A 22011-nucleotide genomic window follows, 5' to 3' on the forward strand; every position below is an offset into this window, starting at 1 on the left:
ATGTAGCTCTTTTCAAAACACAAATGTGCAAATATTTTATATTTTTCATATATTTATATATATTTAATTTGAAATATAATGAAATAAAAAAAAGACAAGTGGAAAAAAATCTAGTGTGATTTTAGTTATTGTTATTTTATATAATCAAAATTCATATTATTAACTAATTCATTTGAATGAATATTTGTAATGTTTTAATCAAAGTTTTAGTCATTCTGTTGTGTGTTTTTATTAGTTGTTTTATATTTATTTGTCTGTATAGTTATTTTTTATTAGCTTATATTTAGGTATTTAATTTTTTAATAAGTTGCCAAGACCAATTTTCCTTTAATTTTTCAATCAAATCTGTCTCTCATTAAAATGTATTTTTAATGTATTTTTTTATTTGATTTATTTTCACTATTCTGATTGTTAACTCATAATTCTGCTGTAGATTTAATCATTAACCAAACTGAATGTGATTAAAAGTAAAGTTTCTGTTATGGTTATTGATTGCCATTGGCTCTCTCTCACATGTAGATCAACACCAATGGGTTTGTTGCCCTGGAGAAGCCAACAGGAGAATCCGAGTATCTGGGCAACATGCCGGCCAGTTTTGGGATGATCGCTGCTCTTCAGGGCGACCTGGACACCAGCGACGGAGAAGGAAAGGTGTTCTTCCGCCAGGACTCCAGTTCGGCTCTTCTACAGCGGGCGGCCGATCACATCAACAGAGCTTTTCCTGAGGAGGACACTTTGAACCCCATCAGCGCTGTGGTGGTCACTTGGGTGGATGTGGCGTCTCATCAGACTGAGAGCAGAGGAGACAGACTAGAGCACACGGGAATAGTGAGCTTCAGTTTATTTGTGGGCCATTCACAGAATTTTTAACACACCATAACTTTTCAAAATTGAATCATAGCATCTGTGTTCGGATATGTTTTGGGCCTAAGAAAAATGTATCATATCACAATTATCAATGCATGTGTCAAACTACCTGCACTGCAAAAATCATATTCTTAACAAGTATTTTTGCCTTATTTTCCAGTTGAAATATCTCAAAATTCTAAAAAGAAGTTCAATTAAAGTAACAGCATTCGATTTTAAGGCTTCATATAGGTTGCATTTTGAATATATTGATATAATGTATTTTGCCGGCCCAGATCTTTTTTTTTTTTTTTACTTCTTTTAAATATCCAATTTTTGTTCAAAACAAGTCAAAAAATCCAGAGTGTTGTTAGTATAATATATAACAGTTTTTATTAATGTTTTGAATATTTTTTTTTCTATATTCTGTTTTTATTTAACTTTTAGTTAAAATGTATTCATTTTGTTGTCTTTTGACATTTTTATATTTGTTATCTTATATACTTAATATAAATCATTTTGTTTGCACCGGCAGATCATTTTCAATTCTTTTAACTATAAAAAAAGTTGTAAATAATTTGTTTTATTTTATTTTAATTAATAAACTATTATATATTGTATTAATATAAGTTATATTTAATATAAGTTATTATAAAGTTTTTATTTTTAGATTTTGTTTTAATTTACATTTTTGTTAAGGTTTTAGTAAATTAGTAGTTTTTTTTCCATTTTTATTATTATTTTTATATCTGCGTATGTGTGTGTGTGTGTGTATTTATATTTAACTTATAATTAAAGCATAATTGCATCATATTTTAAAGCTGCATAGGTTTTAAATATGTAACTAAATTTTCCACTGGAAGATCTTTTTCACTTATTTTAAATTTAAAGAGTTAAAAACAAGTGAGGATAAATTCAGTGTTTTTTACGTTTAATATAAATTCATATTTTGAATTGGTTTTTATTTTATTTTTATATATATAATATATAATATATAATATATATATATAATATATACATATATATATATATATATTTTTTTTTTTTTAAGTAATTTGAGTACTTGAACTTAGTTTTTAGTACTTTTTATATGTCAGAATGCTTTTTATTAATATTCAGTTTAAGTAGGTAATTTTAATACTTTAACTTGAACTACACAAAAAAGAGAAATGTTGCTAAGGCAGCTAACTGAAATAAGTTCTGATGGCTTTATCATTGCATCTTGCTGTATGTGGGAATAATAAGAGTCATGGATTTAATTGGTTGGATAAAATACACTTAATGAGTAAATAAATCCTGTTCTTTATCCTCAAAGCGAAATACGTTTCAGCTGGTCATCGCTTCTCTGGAGACCAAGTCCTTTGCGATTCTTCTTTACCCGAGAGAAGCGATGCATTTCCAGAGCACCAGCAGCTACACGATGCACGCTGGCTTCAGTAAAGGACAGGAGACACACTTTTACTTTTCTAAGAAGCAAGGACAATACTATCGCATTACAGACGACACCGAGACGTCTGTCAAGAAATTAGCTGAGTAAGTTTGGTTGCTGTTAGTGTTGGAGTTAACCCAAATGTAAATATTGTCATCATTTACTCATCCTAATGATGTTTCAAAAACCTAAATATCTTTCTTTTTCTGAAGCCAAACTCCAAAATGGACCAAAAGACACCATAATGCTTCTTAAAGTAATCATAGAAGCATAGTACAGACAGTAGCTTTATGTAGAATGAGATTTGAGAGCTGCAATAAAATGAACTGCAAAAAAATATTGTTTTTGTCTTGTTTTCCATCACAAATATTCAAAGATTATTAATGTGCCCCATTATGCCATTTTTAAGGTTTCTTCTATTGTTGTCTACTAAAATAGATTTACATGCATGTAAGAAAAAAAAGAAAAAAGACGAAAAAAAAAGCTTTAGTTTTCTCAGAATATGCATTTAATATCACCTCATTTTCCAGTGATTCTCAAACAATTTGTTTTTTGAAAAAATGAGTTTATGCTTAAAATTTTTACTTTTTTGGATGCATTTTTCCGACAACCAAACTTAATATCTTAGGTATTTGTGTTTAACAGGTAAATGTATCTTGATTTTAAGAATGTTCTTATTGATTTATATATGTTTATTACAAATAATAAAGTATATTTAGGACAGAAAAATAAATGGACTTTTTTCATATTTTCTTTAGATCTGCAAAAAAAGAAAAAAAAGTACAATTATTTTATTTTTCATATAAACACCCAAGATGCATTTATTGGACAAGCAAATGACTTTATATTAAAACTTATTTTCTGAAAATAAAAATATTAAAATGAAGTGAGTTTGATAAATACGATAAAATATATTCAATATTTTTAAATAGATTTTTAAGCATATATTCACTTAATTTTTATGCATTTTTCAGAAAAAAACAAGACTTGAAATCGAAAGTCATTTTCTTTCTCAAGAATATGTTCTTAAATCTTGATTTTGCAATTTTCAGATATTTATAATGGAAGACAAAACATGACAAAATACTAAATGAAAAAAAATATTTGAAAGTTTAATATGTACTTAGAAATGAACAGCATAGTGGTTTGGAGCAACAAATAATGTTGAGCTGAACTAATAACGTTTTTGCGTCAGTGTCCTTTGACCTTGTTTTGTCGATGTCTTTTCCAGGCAGACTAACTCTGGAAAGCGTGGCGTGTGGGTGTATGAAATTGGGAGGTTCCCTCACTTCACAGACGTCGCTCCTGGAGAAGTGGCGGATTTACCTTTGCACAGGAGCACAGGAAGCCACAGCCATCAACGCCCGGTGTATCCTGACCTGGATGGAGTTCACCATCGTCCAGAACGCCCTCCACCCATCCAGGTGCACACGGTTCAGTTCAGGCCTGAGCGACCCGCGGTCGTGGAAATCGAAAATGAAGACAACATCGAGGATAACGGTCAGCATGAGCGGTTTATTTACTTCAGTAATGAACAACTTTGTCCTTTTCTTGAGCCTAAACCATTGTCTTGTTCTTTGCATACAGTATTTACATACAACTCTGGTGAATGTGGCAGACAGAAATGCTCCAGATTTGGTGAATGCAGGAATTATCTGAGGGGACGATGCTGCCAGTGTAAGCCTGGATTCAACGGCAATGGAGTTCAGTGTGTACCTGATGGTAATAACTCTATAATGGACTTCACTTGTTACCGGTTTCATTTCTTTTATAGAAGTGTTTTCTTACAGAGAAAATACATTTTCTGATTAATTTAGTAGTAGCTTCTACTTATTAGAATAACATAACATTTACTTTGTTGTTGACCTCAAAGACTGTGTCTTAATCATATTGCAAAATAAAAAAAATAATGATGTGTTATTTGAATATAATATGACTATAATTGAGCTGGTAAAGTCTTACCTTAATCATATCCTTGAGCCCAAGCCAATTATGGTAATGTTAATAGATTTCATGTTTGAATTAAATTTTTGGTTCTTTCATGGAATAAAGAGTTTTGGGACAGTGAGAAAAGCCACCGTTATGATGATGTCTGCTTTAGAAGTGTCTTTTCTCATGAGGTTGGATTCTGAATGGTGTGTTTGACAGGTGTTCCTCAGAGGATGAATGGTAAAGTGAGAGGCAGGATGTTTGTGGAAAACCTTCAGGCGCCCGTGGACTTCACCAGCGTCGATCTCCACTCGTATGTGGTGGTGAATGAAGGCAGAGCATATGTGGCCATCAGCGGCATTCCAGCCAACGTGGGCTTCTCTCTGCTGCCGCTGTGGTCCATCGGAGGAATCATCGGCTGGACGTTTGCACTTCAGCAGCCGGGCTTCAAGAACGGCTTCAGCATCGTCGGTGAGATTTTCTGCAGTTTCATACAGCGCTCCAGACTGAGACCAAAGAGTCGTATTTTGCAACCATTTTTTCTGCCGGTGCAACTAAAAGTTGTGAGCGGTAACTATAACCATGGTGTTAGTTCAATAGTTGAATGTGATTACATTATTAATTTCAGGGTTTGTACAATTCAAGCACTTTTCAATGACTATTTCCAGCACTTTAAAGCTTTACAATATCCAATTTGAATGTTATTTTTAATGGGATGATCAAAATATACATTGTGGTCCATGTTCCCGGTTACTTTGGAAATATATTTGGTTAGCAATTACATGTTACCCTATTTAAAATCTAATGTGTAGTGTAATTATTGTCATTGCTTTAACTGATTACATTTGATTACTTTTCTAATTTTCTAATGTTTGTTTTTGTACTTTTTATAAATGTAGAGTATTATAAATTTTCTATATAAATATGTGATTTTGCACGTTACTGTTAAAAAAAACATGTATAAGTAGAATGAAGTAATTAATAATGAAATAAAGGTTATATCAAATATTAAAAAAAATAAAAAAATAAAGGAATTTATTATAACTTATTTAGCCCAGGGTTATTATAGTTTACTAAAACTAAAAATAAAATAAAAATAAAATAAAAATTAGTTTTTTTCCCCTAAAACATTTTCATTATTGAAACAAAACGAACATTAACTGAAACATTAAATTGAAAAATAAAATATAAAAAGCTTATTTCAGCTAGCTGTCAAGGAAACATTTCTCATTTTAATTTAGTTTAACTTGATGCAGTAAAATAACTAAAACTACAACTGAAATAAAATCAACTATATAGTGTAGACAAAATCTACTAAAAAAGACAAAAGCTAAACTAAATTAAAATGAAAATGAAAATAGAAAAATAAAAACTATCAATCAAACATCTAAATATTAATAAAAACTATATAATAGTATCTTGGTGATAATAAAATAGCATTGATTCAGATATAAAATGGGGTAAAAAAAATAAAATAAATAAATTAAACAAAATAAACACATTAAAAAATGAATTAAAATAAAAAAAACATTACAAAATATCAATAAATCATCAGTACAGTGTAGTACTATAGTGAGTTGAATCTAAATGTTGTTTTCATAAATATATTAATAAATATGCATAAAGATGCCTATGTATTTTAGTATTGGAGGATTGAGGGTGCAGAAAGAGCCAGAACAGAGCAAGTATTTCTTGCAATAAACCAACATTTTACATCAAAACAAAATGTGTGTCTTCTTCGACGCATCAGTTTGAGTTGTATGCTGTGCAGTGATTCAGTTTGTTTGATGGAACAAAACACTCCCTCTTTCCACTGTCTGTCAGGCGGAGAGTTCAGACGTAAGGCTGAGCTGACCTTCCTGCCGGACGGGGAGCACTTGATCATCTCTCAAGAGTTCAAAGGTATTGATGAGCACAACCACCTGATGGTTGAAACCATACTTGAAGGAATAATTCCTGAGGTTCCTCAGGGAGCCACAGTTCAGATCGACCCCTACACAGAGATCTACCAGTACAGCACCAACTGTGAGTCAAACCATCATATAAATACATACTCACATACAACTATAATGCGTATGTATGATAAAACAATAACGAGTATGCATAATAAAAGAACAATGTATTAAAGAATAAAACATGAATGATTATGCATGAGAATGCATCATAAAATATATATACGTATCTATGAATATTCATTATAAAACATGCATAAGCATGCATTATAAAACATGCATGTGTACATAAGAGTATGCATGTTTTAAACATTAACGAGTATGTATGAGTATGCATTATAAAACATGTGTATATGTGTATGTATGAGAAAACATGCATTAGCTTGTATGCTTATGCATCATAAAACATGCATGAATGATAAAGCATGCATGAGAGTGCATAATTAAACATGCATAAGAATGCATCATAAAACATGAATGATTACGTATGCATATGCATCATAAAACATGCTTGAGCATATATAAATATGCATTTTAAAATATATATATATGAGTATGTATAAGTATTGATTATAAAACATGCATAAGGATGCATTATAAAACATGCATGAGTATGTAGGAGTATGCATAATAAAACATGCATAAGGATGCATTTTAAAACATGCATGATTATGTAAGAGTATGCATCATAAAACATGCATGAGTATGTATAATAAAACATGCTTGTGTACGTATTCATATGCATAATAAAACATGCATGATTATGTATAATAAAACATGGATGTGTACGTATACATATGCATCATAAAAAATGTATGAGTATAGGGCTGCTCCAATCACGATCGGCCGATCGTTATGCGCATCTCGTCAGTAAAGCCGGTTCTCTAATCAGCTGTAAATTCCATCAGGTGCATGATTTCACATAGAGCAGCTGTTACTACACAGAGCCATTGTTAACTGAGAAGCTGTGCAAATCCACGTTCATTTTCAGCGTATATTTGCGCATCTTCTCAGTTAACAACGGCTCTGTGTAGTAACAGCTGCTCTTTGTGAAATCACGCACCTGATGGAGCTTACCGCTGATTAGAGAACCGGCTTTACTGACGAGATGCGCATTAACGATCGGCCGATGGTGATCGGAGCAGCCCTATATGAGTATGCATGGATGTGGATGATAAATCATGCATTAGTATGTATGAGTATGCATGATGGAACATGCATGAGGATGCAGAAAGTGTGTATGATGTGTGATTTCTCCTTTAGTAAAGTGTCATGCTTTGCATTTTAATCCTATTAGAAAACCTGTTGACTCATGTGTGTCTCTTCTGTCAGTAATCACCGCTTCATCCACACGGGAGTATGTGATCAGTCTAACGAACCGTTTGACCCGAAGACGAAGCTACATGTTCAAAGAGACCATCACGTTTCAGGGCTGCCAGCACGATGAAGCTTTCAGAGCCGTGCAATCCACACAGATGCTCAGCGTCAACCAAGTGTTGGTCATGTATGATAGGGGTGAACAGCTCATGCGTTACTCCATGTTTAACAAGATTGGAGACGGTGAGGGCAGATCTGGAAAAATATTTTCCCACTAGGGCTGCACGATGAATAGTATCTTAATCATGACCACGATTATTGCGTCCCTCAATTAATTAAACATAATTGGACTTTTTTCAGATTTATCCTGGAAATGTTTCATTTGACATTTGTATTATCTTGTATTGGTAACAAGCCTCCAAGAGCTTTTATGCATGCAGTCACCAGTTAAAACCAAGAGTTTGAATCTCCCAATCAGAGCTTTTCTCTTAAACTGATAAATCTTTCTGCCAAGAGTTTTACTTACACTTCCCAATCTGGCAACCATGAATCAGAATTGTGAGATATAAACCTAGAATTCCAAGAAAAAAAGTTGCGAGAAGTAAATTTAGAATAACACTCATTAACAATTTTGAGATCAGAATTCTGACAGAAAGTCATAATTCTGTAATTAAGAAATTGCAATTACTTTTGAAATTATTTTTTTATCCGCAGCTTAAGTGTTCTTCCAATACTTCAACCATTATCATGCAGCACTAATTTTCTCTTTTAATGTATTTTCATTATCTGGGAAAATAATAACGGGTTCTTATATCACATCGGCAGGTGGACAAGTGGAAGAAAACGCCTGCTTCACTGGCAGACACGGCTGCGACACGAACGCCGTCTGCAGACCCGGACGAGGAAACCAGTTCACATGTGAATGTGTCGGCGGCTTTAATGGAGACGGACACACTTGCTATGGTAACATTGGATATCTTGCAAAAATTTAATTGTCCGTCCTCAGTCCATCATTGCAATTAAAACCATATCCTATTTCATCACCCTCTTAAAAAGGCCACTAATGTGCTTCCTTTCGAAGGGAAATCAATTTCTGTTCTTCCTAAAGGGGGGCGTTTCCAAGGAATTCTTCTAATCAGGCATCAAAAGGCTCTGAATATTTCCCCAGATCTCTAAGGATGTGGCCCATCCCTTAATGCTTAAAGGAAATTACACATAAAGAGGGCCGATGTTATCTTAAAAAGCTGTAATTAGGAGAATCATTAGTAAACCTTGGTAATGTGACTGAGGAAGTCTTTATGTTTATGATTGCATTAAAGCAGTTCGTCTCCGTCTGAAAAAGCTAGAGGAAATCCTCAGGATTGGTGTGCTTCTCTTTCCTCATTAGACATCGATGAGTGCAGGGAAACGCCTCAGATCTGCGGCTCCAACGCTGTCTGCAGTAATCACCCGGGAACGTATCGCTGCGAGTGTCGGGACGGATTCCAGTTCGCCAGCGATGGACAGACGTGTGTTGGTACGTCTCATTAGTCACTACGTGTTTATGTCTGCTACAAAACCGTCCTGCTACTGAGGATTAAATTAAAAACAGTCAAGTTTCCATCATAAAATATCTCAAATATAAAGAAACCATCAAACTGACATCAAATTTTTGTTTAGTCTGGAACTCAGTAAGAAAAGACCTTTAAGATCTCAGTTTCTTTTCCAACCAAAGAATGGATTTAAATGGAAAGCAAATGGAGATTGGAGACAAAATCTCTGATGTTACTAAAAAAGACCCTAGGAGAAATTCCCTTTGGAGGATGTGGCTCATTAGAAGCACATTATTTCTAAATATTTCAGTCCGTAGCATATTTATTATTTAAACGTTGTACAATTATTTATTTAATTATTTAAATGTAATAATTATTTGATATTGAATTTTAATAAATGAAACATTTTATTTTAATTATTGGATGTATTAAATTTATTTAATGAACGATCAAATGTGCTTAATTGTCATTTACAAAAAAATGATAATGTCCTACAGGGAAGTTTCTTTAAGCAGAAATAAATGTGTTACTAATTTAATTTTCTCCCTTTCTTTCTTTCTTTCTTTCTTTCTTTCTTTCTTTCTTTCTTTCTTTCTTTCTTTCTTTCATCCCTCCTTCCTTCCTTCCTTCCTGTCTGTCTTTCATTCTTTCTTTCATCCCTCCTTCCTCCCTGTCTGTCTGTCTGTCTGTCTTTCTTTCTTTCATCCTTCCTTCCTTCCTTCCTTCCTTCCTCCCTCCATGTCTGTCTTTCTCTTTATCTTTCTTTCACTTTTTCTTTCTTTCTTTCATCCCTTCTTCCTTCCTGTCTGTCTGTCTGTCTTTCGTTCTTTCTTTCTTTCTTTGTTTCTTTCTTTCATCCTTCCTTCCTTCCTCCCTCCCTTCCTCCCTCCTTGCTTTCTTTCTTTCTTTCTTTCTTTCTTTCATCCCTCCTTCCTTCCTGTCTGTCTGTCTGTCTGTCTGTCTGTCTTTCTTTCTTTCTTTCTTTCTTTTATCCTTCCTTCCTGTCTGTCTGTCTTTCTTTCTTTCTTTCTTTCTTTCTTTCTTTCTTTTATCCTTCCTTCCTTCCTTCCTTCCTTCCTGTCTGTCTGTCTGTCTGTCTGTCTTTCTTTTGTGTTTGAGCTCATACTGAGATCCGTGACTCGTAAGTCACTCTTTGAGACACCGTGTTGTAAAGGAAAAAATCTCTAAAGCAGATTCGTGTTTTTAAAAGGTTTTATTGAATCGGTTGTGCTGTGTTGTAGAGGTGCAGCGTCCCGTGGACCCGTGTCGCGTCGGCACTCATGACTGTGACGTCCCTGAGCGCGCTCGCTGCACGTACACCGGAGGATCGTCCTACATTTGCACCTGTCTGCCGGGATTCATGGGAGATGGCCGCAGCTGTCAGGGTGGGTCTCTACCTCTCTGTCACAGCTAATTTTTGGTCATTATTGGCTAATTCATTTTCTTCCTGTTTGTCTTTCTTTCTTTCTTCCTTCCTTCCTCCCTCCCTGTCTTTCTTTCTTTCTTTCATCCGTCTTTCCTTCCTTCCTGTATGTCTGTCTTTCGTTCTTTCTTTCATCCCTCCTTCCTTCCTTCCTGTCTGTCTTTCTTTCTTTCATCCTTCCTTCCTCCCTCCCTGTCTGTCTGTCTGTCTTTCTTTCTTTCATCATTCCTTCCTTCCTTCCTTCCTTCCTTCCTTCCTTCCTTCCTTCCTTCCTTCCTTCCTTCCTTCCTCCCTCCCTGTCTGTCTGTCTGTCTGTCTGTCTGTCTTTCTTTCTTTCATCATTCCTTCCTTCCTTCCTTCCTTCCTCCCTCCCTGTCTGTCTTTCTCTTTCTTTCTTTCTTTCTTTCTTTCTTTCTTTCTTTCATCCCTCCTTCCTCCCTGTCTGTCTGTCTGTCTTTCTTTCTTTCATCCTTCCTTCCTTCCTCCCTGTCTGTCTGTCTTTCCCTTTTTCTTTCTTTCTTTCATCCCTCCTTCCTTCCTGTCTGTCTGTCTTTCGTTCTTTCTTTATTTATTTCTTTCTTTCATCCTTCCTTCCTCCCTCCCTTCCTCCCTCCTTGCTTTCTTTCTTTCTTTCATCCCTCCTTCCTTCCTACCTGTCTGTCTTTCTTTCTTTCTTTCTTTCTTTCATCCTTACTTTCTTCCTTCCTCCCTGTCTGTCTGTCTTTCTTCCTCCCTCCCTCCCTGTCTGTCTGTCTGTCTGTCTGTCTGTCTGTCTGTCTTTCTCTTTTTCTTTCTTTCATCCTTCCTTCCTTCCTGTCTGTCTGTCTGTCAGTTTGTCTTTCTTTCTTTCATCCTTCCTTTCTTCCTTCCTCCCTGTCTGTCTGTCTGTCTGTCTGTCTTTCTCTTTTTCTTTCTTTTATCCTTCCTTCCATCCTTCCTGTCTGTCAGTCTGTCTTTCTTTCTTTCTTTCTTTTATCCTTCCTTCCTTCCTTCCTTCCTCCCTGTCTGTCCGTCTGTCTGTCTTTCTTTCTTTCATCCTTCTTTCCTTCCTTCCTCCCTCCCTGTCTGTCTTTCTCTTTATCTTTCTTTCTATTTTTCTTTCTTTCTTTCATCCCTTCTTCCTTCCTGTCTGTCTGTCTGTCTGTCTTTCGTTCTTTCTTTCTTTCATCCCTCCTTCCTTCCTTTCTGTCTGTCTGTCTGTCTGTCTTTTGTTCTTTCTTTCATCCCTCCTTCCTTCCTTCCTTCCTTCCTGTCTGTCTTTCTTTCTTTCTTTCTTTCGTCCTTACTTTCTTGCTTCCTCCCTGTCTGTCTGTCTGTCTGTCTGTCTGTCTTTCTTTCTCTTATTCTTTCTTTCATCCTTTCTTCCTTCCTGACTGTCTGTCTGTCTGTCTGTCTTTCTTTCTTTCATCCTTCCTTCCTTCCTTCCTTCCTTCCTTTCTTTCTTTCTTTCTTTTTTTTCTTTCATCCTTTCTTCCTTCCTTCCTCCCTGTCTGTCTGTCTTTCTTTCATCCTTCCTTCCTTTCTTTCTTTCTTTCTTTCTTTCTTTCTTTCTTTCTTTCTTTCTTCCTCCCTCCCTGCCTCCCTCCCTGTCTGTCTGTCTGTCTGTCTGTCTGTCTTTCTCTTTTTCTTTCTTTTATCCTTCCTTCCTTCCATCCTTCCTGTCTGTCTGTCTGTCTGTCTGTCTTTCTTTCTTTCTTTTATCCTTCCTTCCTTCCTGTCTGTCTGTCTGTCTGTCTGTCTTTCTTTTGTGTTTGAGCTCATACTGAGATCCGTGACTCGTAAGTCACTCTTTGAGACACCGTGTTGTAAAGGAAAAAATCTCTAAAGCAGATTCGTGTTTTTAAAAGGTTTTATTGAATCGGTTGTGCTGTGTTGTAGAGGTGCAGCGTCCCGTGGACCCGTGTCGCGTCGGCACTCATGACTGTGACGTCCCTGAGCGCGCTCGCTGCACGTACACCGGAGGATCGTCCTACATTTGCACCTGTCTGCCGGGATTCATGGGAGATGGCCGCAGCTGTCAGGGTGGGTCTCTACCTCTCTGTCACAGTCATGATTTATTAGAAGAGTACACTCCATTTTTGTAAGGGATTTTAATGTCCACCAAGCTAATATTTGGTCATTATTGGCTAATTCATTTTCTTGACTCTGCCTAGTTTCAATTCAACAGTCTGGTCAATGGATAGTGCTTTACTGATTTTTTACATCTGCAAATCTTCAGTAGTTGTGGCTGAGCACTAGACATTGGCTCTGAATTATTTGAAATGATGTTAATGGATCTGACCTCAGTCTGATTATTAACCGAGAGGGAAAACAGCTTTAATTTCTCTTTCCCATCACTCCTGCACAACTCATTCATTTTTCAGTATTTATGCACTTGCCTTACTTACTGTACACATATAACTTAATGCATATTTAGTTTTATTTATTACTTAAATGTAATAATTTTTAAAAAAAATATTTAAACATTTATAATTTAAATAGAATAAATGCATTATTTTAATTATGTAATTTATAATAATATATTTTCTTTTTTAAAACATTTACATGTGCTTAATTGTAATTTAAATGCAAAATTTTTTTTGGAAATCTTCACTAAGGAAAATTGTATTACTTTTCTTTCTTTCCATCATACAAAGCACTGTGAATGACATTAAACAACTGTAGAAAATATATATATATTTTTTTGCAAAACATAAATATTAGTGGGATTTTTTATTGTGAAAACCTTTTGCATCATTCTTTGCAAAACATTTTTTTATATCATTGATTTGTTTCTCTCTTTCAGACATAGATGAGTGTCGGGTGAATCAGTGTCATGAGAATGCCGTCTGCTTCAACACACCTGGATCTTTCACCTGTCAGTGTAACCCTGGTTTCCATGGTGACGGTTTCCAGTGCTCTAGAGGTAGACTCTAGCTGTAAATGAACATCAGTTGTGTATTTTGGTTTTGTGCTCATTCTTCTTAGTTACTCAGACCAATATCCTCCACTAACTGCTTTGCTGGTTTAGTCATAGTTCTGGTAAATTCCGATAAAGCCATTTCTGGCATATTTGGAGAATTTCATTTAGTTTTTGGACAATGCGGTTTGGAGAATATTTGTGCATCATTGCATAAGGATACAGCCTTGAGAAACACAACAGTATAACAATGTTTTAAGCAGACTCCAGCTCATTATGCTGGACAACTTTTTTTTTTTGTAAAAAAAAAAAATAAACATATATATATACATATATTAGTATTTATTTTTTTTGAGAAGAAGTCTGTTCTGCTCACCAAAGGTACATTTATTTGATCAAAATAAAGTAAAATCAGTTATAATGTGAAATATTATTACAATTTAAAACAGCTGTTTTCTATGTGAATATACTGTAAAATGTCATTTATTACTTCAGTCTTCAGTGTCACATAATTCTTCAGAAAATTCATTTTATGGAGGTGAAACAGTTCAGTTTTATTCAGAGACAGAAACTGAACTAAATCATACAATTTGTTGCAGATGCTGATATTTATATGATGAAATGCTGATGCTTGTGATGTAAATCAATGAGATGTTTATAACAGTACATCAGATACTGACATAAAATGATATAAATATCAGTCGTTACTCTATATCTCCAATAATCTGTCTTAATAAGAGAATATTTTTAACAGGTTAAATGATGAAGAACGGGAAGAACCTTCTTTGGCCACATAGAAGCTTCTGTGAAACAGAAAGTATCTTCAGATTTTAAAGGTTCTTTATGGAACCATTTAGACAAAAGGTTATTCTATGGCATTGTGAAGCACCTTTATTTTTAAGAGTGTACTTGATAAAAACTCTAAACTATCAATGAGGCAACAAGACATGACTGTATGTGAAAGGTTTAATGGTAAAGTTTGATCATGTTGATAATTTAGAGGCCTTGCATATCAAATATGATAGAGTTAACTGTGTGTATTTGTATCCATGCAGAACGTGAGAAGACGCGCTGCCAGCTGCAAAGGGAGAGCGCTCTGGGCTCTGGGCCCCGCGGGCCCCGTCCCGTGCCCCGTCAGTATGTGCCGACGTGTGACGCCCAGGGCGAGTACGACCCCATACAGTGTCACGCCAGCATTAGACAGTGCTGGTGCGTGGACCGTGATGGCCAGGAGATCTCTGGGACACGAACGGGACCCGGACGCCTTCCTGACTGTGAGTCTTACACATGCTTTACTCATCAAGACCTTGTAAAACACCAGATTAACTGAATACATAAGACACACATGTTGCTTGTTGCAATGCATTCTGGGTGGACACATGTATTCTGCCTGCCTTGTGTCAGGAGCAGGATAGCCGAAAACAGATTTATTCATTTATACACGTTTATTTATATACTTTTGAAAGAAATCTCTTCTGCTCTGCTAGGCTCTATTTATTTGGTCAAAAATACAGTACAAATAATTATATTGTGAAATAGGATAGGATAGACTATTTCCCACAGGGAAATTGGTCTGCATGTGTCACGATCGGTGTTACAGAAAACACAGGAGAAGGAACCAATCGCAGGTAAGTCATTTATTAAAGGGTAATCCAAAAGGGGTAAACAGTCCAGGCAGGGTCAAAACCAGAATATCCAAATCCAAACATAAACAAGACACAAAGGCAAGGCAAGGCAAGGCAAGGCGACGGACATGAATAAATTTTCAACATTAAACAAGGACTCCGTGACACATACTCAGACAGACCGGGTATAAATACACAGAAGGTAATGAGGGAACTGGAGACAGGTGGGGACTAATCAATTAACCCAAACAAGGAGGAAGGTGACCAAATAAGGGAACAGACAGTTCATAAAGTGACAGACACCATGGGAAAGGAGGACATCTAGTGGAAACCCAGGGAACACAACCCAGACACTGTGACAGTACCCCCCCTCTACGGAGCGGCTCCCAGACGCTCCACGACAAGACACAAAACAGAGACCAGGAGGGAGGCGGACAGGTGGAGGCTCAGGGGGAGGGACGGAGGGCCAGAAAGGAAACATGGGACACAGACACCAGAAGTGTAAACACAAAACAGGGAGACCAGGAGCGAGGAGGACCGGAGGAGGTCCAGGAGGAGGGACGGAGGGCCAGACTAACAGAGGGGAACCGACAGAAAACACAACAGGAAACAAGAAACACAAAAAATAAGTCCATAAGGACATCACGTGGCGCCCACCAGGGCGGAACAGAAGACCACCACAACCGTGGGGTCAGGGCACAAGCCCCCCAGGGCGGAGCAGAGGACCACCCCACCCCTGTGGTCAAGGCGGAAACCCTCCAGGGCGGAGCAGAAGACCACCACAACCGTGTGGTCAGGACGGAAGCCCACCAGGGCGGAGCAGAAGACCACCACAACCGTGTGGTCAGGATGGAAGCCCCCCAGGGCGGAGAAGAAGACCACCACGTCCTTGTGGACGAAGCCAGAGTCCTCCAGGGCGGAGCGGAAGACCCCCACAGCCGTGTGGTCAGGGCAGAAGGCCCCCAGGGCGGAGCAGAAGACCACCACAGCCATGTGGTCAGGACCAGAGCCCCCCAAGGCGGAGCAGACCTCCGTGCGGCTGGACCAACGGAACGACGAAACTCTGGTAATTCCCTGGTGTCCTTACTGGACTCCAAAAGATTGGTGCTGGCCTGACACTGCTCATGAAGATCACCGGTGACTTGACTCAGTCCTTGAAGATCACCAGTGACTTGACTCAGTCCTTGAAGATCACCGGTGACTTGACTCAGTCCTTGAAGATCACCGATCAAAAAGTTGCGAGAAGTAAATTTAGAATAACACTCATTAACAATTTTGAGATCAGAATTCTGACAGAAAGTCATAATTCTGTAATTAAGAAATTGCAATTACTTTTGAAATTATTTTTTTATCCGCAGCTTAAGTGTTCTTCCAATACTTCAACCATTATCATGCAGCACTAATTTTCTCTTTTAATGTATTTTCATTATCTGGGAAAATAATAACGGGTTCTTATATCACATCGGCAGGTGGACAAGTGGAAGAAAACGCCTGCTTCACTGGCAGACACGGCTGCGACACGAACGCCGTCTGCAGACCCGGACGAGGAAACCAGTTCACATGTGAATGTGTCGGCGGCTTTAATGGAGACGGACACACTTGCTATGGTAACATTGGATATCTTGCAAAAATTTAATTGTCCGTCCTCAGTCCATCATTGCAATTAAAACCATATCCTATTTCATCACCCTCTTAAAAAGGCCACTAATGTGCTTCCTTTCGAAGGGAAATCAATTTCTGTTCTTCCTAAAGGGGGGCGTTTCCAAGGAATTCTTCTAATCAGGCATCAAAAGGCTCTGAATATTTCCCCAGATCTCTAAGGATGTGGCTTTAATGCTTAAAGGAAATTACACATAAAGAGGGCCGATGTTATCTTAAAAAGCTGTTATTAGGAGAATCATTAGTAAACCTTGGTAATGTGACTGAGGAAGTCTTTATGTTTATGATTGCATTAAAGCAGTTCGTCTCCGTCTGAAAAAGCTAGAGGAAATCCTCAGGATTGGTGTGCTTCTCTTTCCTCATTAGACATCGATGAGTGCAGGGAAACGCCTCAGATCTGCGGCTCCAACGCTGTCTGCAGTAATCACCCGGGAACGTATCGCTGCGAGTGTCGGGACGGATTCCAGTTCGCCAGCGATGGACAGACGTGTGTTGGTACGTCTCATTAGTCACTACGTGTTTATGTCTGCTACAAAACCGTCCTGCTACTGAGGATTAAATTAAAAACAGTCAAGTTTCCATCATAAAATATCTCAAATATAAAGAAACCATCAAACTGACATCAAATTTTTTGTTTAGTCTGGAATTCAGTAAGAAAAGACCTTTAAGATCTCAGTTTCTTTTCCAACCAAAGAATGGATTTAAATGGAAAGCAAATGGAGATTGGAGACAAAATCTCTGATGTTACTAAAAAAGACCCTAGGAGAAATTCCCTTTGGAGGATGTGGCTCATTAGAAGCACATTATTTCTAAATATTTCAGTCCGTAGCATATTTATTATTTAAACGTTGTACAATTATTTATTTAATTATTTAAATGTAATAATTATTTGATATTGAATTTTAATAAATGAAACATTTTATTTTAATTATTGGATGTATTAAATTTATTTAATGAACGATCAAATGTGCTTAATTGTCATTTACAAAAAAATGATAATGTCCTACAGGGAAGTTTCTTTAAGCAGAAATAAATGTGTTACTAATTTAATTTTCTCCCTCTCTTTCTTTCTTTCTTTCTTTCTTTCTTTCTTTCTTTCTTTCTTTCTTTCTTTCATCCATCCATCCTTCCTTCCTTCCTTCCTTCCTGTCTGTCTGTCTTTCATTCTTTCTTTCATCCCTCCTTCCTCCCTGTCTGTCTGTCTGTCTGTCTTTCTTTCTTTCATCCTTCCTTCCTTCCTTCCTCCCTCCATGTCTGTCTTTCTCTTTATCTTTCTTTCTCTTTTTCTTTCTTTCTTTCATCCCTTCTTCCTTCCTGTCTGTCTGTCTGTCTTTCGTTCTTTCTTTCTTTCTTTGTTTCTTTCTTTCATCCTTCCTTCCTTCCTCCCTCCCTTCCTCCCTCCTTGCTTTCTTTCTTTCTTTCTTTCTTTCTTTCTTTCTTTCTTTCTTTCTTTCTTTCTTTCTTTCATCCCTCCTTCCTTCCTTCCTGTCTGTCTGTCTGTCTGTCTGTCTGTCTGTCTTTCTTTCTTTCTTTCTTTCTTTTATCCTTCCTTCCTTCCTTCCTTCCTTCCTGTCTGTCTGTCTGTCTGTCTGTCTTTCTTTCTTTCTTTCTTTCTTTCTTTCTTTCTTTCTTTCTTTCTTTTATCCTTCCTTCCTTCCATCCTTCCTGTCTGTCTGTCTGTCTGTCTTTCTTTCTTTCTTTTATCCTTCCTTCCTTCCTGTCTGTCTGTCTGTCTGTCTTTCTTTCTTTCTTTTATCCTTCCTTCCTTCCATCCTTCCTGTCTGTCTGTCTGTCTGTCTTTCTTTCTTTCTTTTATCCTTCCTTCCTTCCTTCCTGTCTGTCTGTCTGTCTGTCTGTCTTTCTTTTGTGTTTGAGCTCATACTGAGATCCGTGACTCGTAAGTCACTCTTTGAGACACCGTGTTGTAAAGGAAAAAATCTCTAAAGCAGATTCGTGTTTTTAAAAGGTTTTATTGAATCGGTTGTGCTGTGTTGTAGAGGTGCAGCGTCCCGTGGACCCGTGTCGCGTCGGCACTCATGACTGTGACGTCCCTGAGCGCGCTCGCTGCACGTACACCGGAGGATCGTCCTACATTTGCACCTGTCTGCCGGGATTCATGGGAGATGGCCGCAGCTGTCAGGGTGGGTCTCTACCTCTCTGTCACAGTCATGATTTATTAGAAGAGTACACTCCATTTTTGTAAGGGATTTTAATGTCCACCAAGCTAATATTTGGTCATTATTGGCTAATTCATTTTCTTGACTCTGCCTAGTTTCAATTCAACAGTCTGGTCAATGGATAGTGCTTTACTGATTTTTTACATCTGCAAATCTTCAGTAGTTGTGGCTGAGCACTAGACATTGGCTCTGAATTATTTGAAATGATGTTAATGGATCTGACCTCAGTCTGATTATTAACCGAGAGGGAAAACAGCTTTAATTTCTCTTTCCCATCACTCCTGCACAACTCATTCATTTTTCAGTATTTATGCACTTGCCTTACTTACTGTACACATATAACTTAATGCATATTTAGTTTTATTTATTACTTAAATGTAATAATTTTTAAAAAAAATATTTAAACATTTATAATTTAAATAGAATAAATGCATTATTTTAATTATGTAATTTATAATAATATATTTTCTTTTTTAAAACATTTACATGTGCTTAATTGTAATTTAAATGCAAAATTTTTTTTGGAAATCTTCACTAAGGAAAATTGTATTACTTTTCTTTCTTTCCATCATACAAAGCACTGTGAATGACATTAAACAACTGTAGAAAATATATATATATTTTTTTGCAAAACATAAATATTAGTGGGATTTTTTATTGTGAAAACCTTTTGCATCATTCTTTGCAAAACATTTTTTTATATCATTGATTTGTTTCTCTCTTTCAGACATAGATGAGTGTCGGGTGAATCAGTGTCATGAGAATGCCGTCTGCTTCAACACACCTGGATCTTTCACCTGTCAGTGTAACCCTGGTTTCCATGGTGACGGTTTCCAGTGCTCTAGAGGTAGACTCTAGCTGTAAATGAACATCAGTTGTGTATTTTGGTTTTGTGCTCATTCTTCTTAGTTACTCAGACCAATATCCTCCACTAACTGCTTTGCTGGTTTAGTCATAGTTCTGGTAAATTCCGATAAAGCCATTTCTGGCATATTTGGAGAATTTCATTTAGTTTTTGGACAATGCGGTTTGGAGAATATTTGTGCATCATTGCATAAGGATACAGCCTTGAGAAACACAACAGTATAACAATGTTTTAAGCAGACTCCAGCTCATTATGCTGGACAACTTTTTTTTTTTGTAAAAAAAAAAAATAAACATATATATATACATATATTAGTATTTATTTTTTTTGAGAAGAAGTCTGTTCTGCTCACCAAAGGTACATTTATTTGATCAAAATAAAGTAAAATCAGTTATAATGTGAAATATTATTACAATTTAAAACAGCTGTTTTCTATGTGAATATACTGTAAAATGTCATTTATTACTTCAGTCTTCAGTGTCACATAATTCTTCAGAAAATTCATTTTATGGAGGTGAAACAGTTCAGTTTTATTCAGAGACAGAAACTGAACTAAATCATACAATTTGTTGCAGATGCTGATATTTATATGATGAAATGCTGATGCTTGTGATGTAAATCAATGAGATGTTTATAACAGTACATCAGATACTGACATAAAATGATATAAATATCAGTCGTTACTCTATATTTCCAATAATCTGTCTTAATAAGAGAATATTTTTAACAGGTTAAATGATGAAGAACGGGAAGAACCTTCTTTGGCCACATAGAAGCTTCTGTGAAACAGAAAGTATCTTCAGATGTTAAAGGTTCTTTATGGAACCATTTAGACAAAAGGTTATTCTATGGCATTGTGAAGCACCTTTATTTTTAAGAGTGTACTTGATAAAAACTCTAAACTATCAATGAGGCAACAAGACATGACTGTATGTGACAGGTTTAATGGTAAAGTTTGATCATGTTGATAATTTAGAGGCCTTGCATATCAAATATGATAGAGTTAACTGTGTGTATTTGTATCCATGCAGAACGTGAGAAGACGCGCTGCCAGCTGCAAAGGGAGAGCGCTCTGGGCTCTGGGCCCCGCGGGCCCCGTCCCGTGCCCCGTCAGTATGTGCCGACGTGTGACGCCCAGGGCGAGTACGACCCCATACAGTGTCACGCCAGCATTAGACAGTGCTGGTGCGTGGACCGTGATGGCCAGGAGATCTCTGGGACACGAACGGGACCCGGACGCCTTCCTGACTGTGAGTCTTACACATGCTTTACTCATCAAGACCTTGTAAAACACCAGATTAACTGAATGCATAAGACACACATGTTGCTTGTTGCAATGCATTCTGGGTGGACACATGTATTCTGCCTGCCTTGTGTCAGGAGCAGGATAGCCGAAAACAGATTTATTCATTTATACACGTTTATTTATATACTTTTGAAAGAAATCTCTTCTGCTCTGCTAGGCTCTATTTATTTGGTCAAAAATACAGTACAAATAATTATATTGTGAAATAGGATAGGATAGACTATTTCCCACAGGGAAATTGGTCTGCATGTGTCACGATCGGTGTTACAGAAAACACAGGAGAAGGAACCAATCGCAGGTAAGTCATTTATTAAAGGGTAATCCAAAAGGGGTAAACAGTCCAGGCAGGGTCAAAACCAGAATATCCAAATCCAAACATAAACAAGACACAAAGGCAAGGCAAGGCAAGGCAAGGCAAGGCAAGGCGATGGACATGAATAAACTTTCAACATTAAACAAGGACTCCGTGACACATACTCAGACAGACCGGGTATAAATACACAGAAGGTAATGAGGGAACTGGAGACAGGTGGGGACTAATCAATTAACCCAAACAAGGAGGAAGGTGACCAAATAAGGGAACAGACAGTTCATAAAGTGACAGACACCATGGGAAAGGAGGACATCTAGTGGAAACCCAGGGAACACAACCCAGACACTGTGACAGTACCCCCCCTCTACGGAGCGGCTCCCAGACGGTCCACGACAAGACACAAAACAGAGACCAGGAGGGAGGCGGACAGGTGGAGGCTCAGGGGGAGGGACGGAGGGCCAGAAAGGAAACATGGGACACAGACACCAGAAGTGTAAACACAAAACAGGGAGACCAGGAGCGAGGAGGACCGGAGGAGGTCCAGGAGGAGGGACGGAGGGCCAGACTAACAGAGGGGAACCGACAGAAAACACAACAGGAAACAAGAAACACAAAAAATAAGTCCATAAGGACATCACGTGGCGCCCACCAGGGCGGAACAGAAGACCACCACAACCGTGGGGTCAGGGCACAAGCCCCCCAGGGCGGAGCAGAGGACCACCCCACCCCTGTGGTCAAG

General features: G+C 37.3%; 1 protein-coding gene across 1 annotated transcript in view; it reads left to right on the forward strand.

Moving 5' to 3' along the window:
* The window catches only part of LOC132110376 (nidogen-1-like), a 43704-nt gene that overhangs the window by 11025 nt on the left and 10668 nt on the right, over window positions 1-22011 (forward strand). Inside the window, exons 2-13 of the mRNA XM_059516927.1 lie at window positions 520-828; window positions 2162-2379; window positions 3507-3775; window positions 3863-3997; window positions 4424-4675; window positions 6029-6229; window positions 7489-7716; window positions 8299-8436; window positions 8861-8989; window positions 10247-10390; window positions 13214-13333; window positions 14383-14601. Of these exons, the coding sequence (XP_059372910.1) occupies window positions 520-828; window positions 2162-2379; window positions 3507-3775; window positions 3863-3997; window positions 4424-4675; window positions 6029-6229; window positions 7489-7716; window positions 8299-8436; window positions 8861-8989; window positions 10247-10390; window positions 13214-13333; window positions 14383-14601 (2362 nt within the window). The remainder of the gene's footprint in view (window positions 1-519; window positions 829-2161; window positions 2380-3506; window positions 3776-3862; window positions 3998-4423; window positions 4676-6028; window positions 6230-7488; window positions 7717-8298; window positions 8437-8860; window positions 8990-10246; window positions 10391-13213; window positions 13334-14382; window positions 14602-22011) is intronic.

Source organism: Carassius carassius, chromosome 30 (genome assembly GCF_963082965.1).
Source record: "Carassius carassius chromosome 30, fCarCar2.1, whole genome shotgun sequence".
NCBI lineage: Eukaryota > Metazoa > Chordata > Actinopteri > Cypriniformes > Cyprinidae > Carassius > Carassius carassius.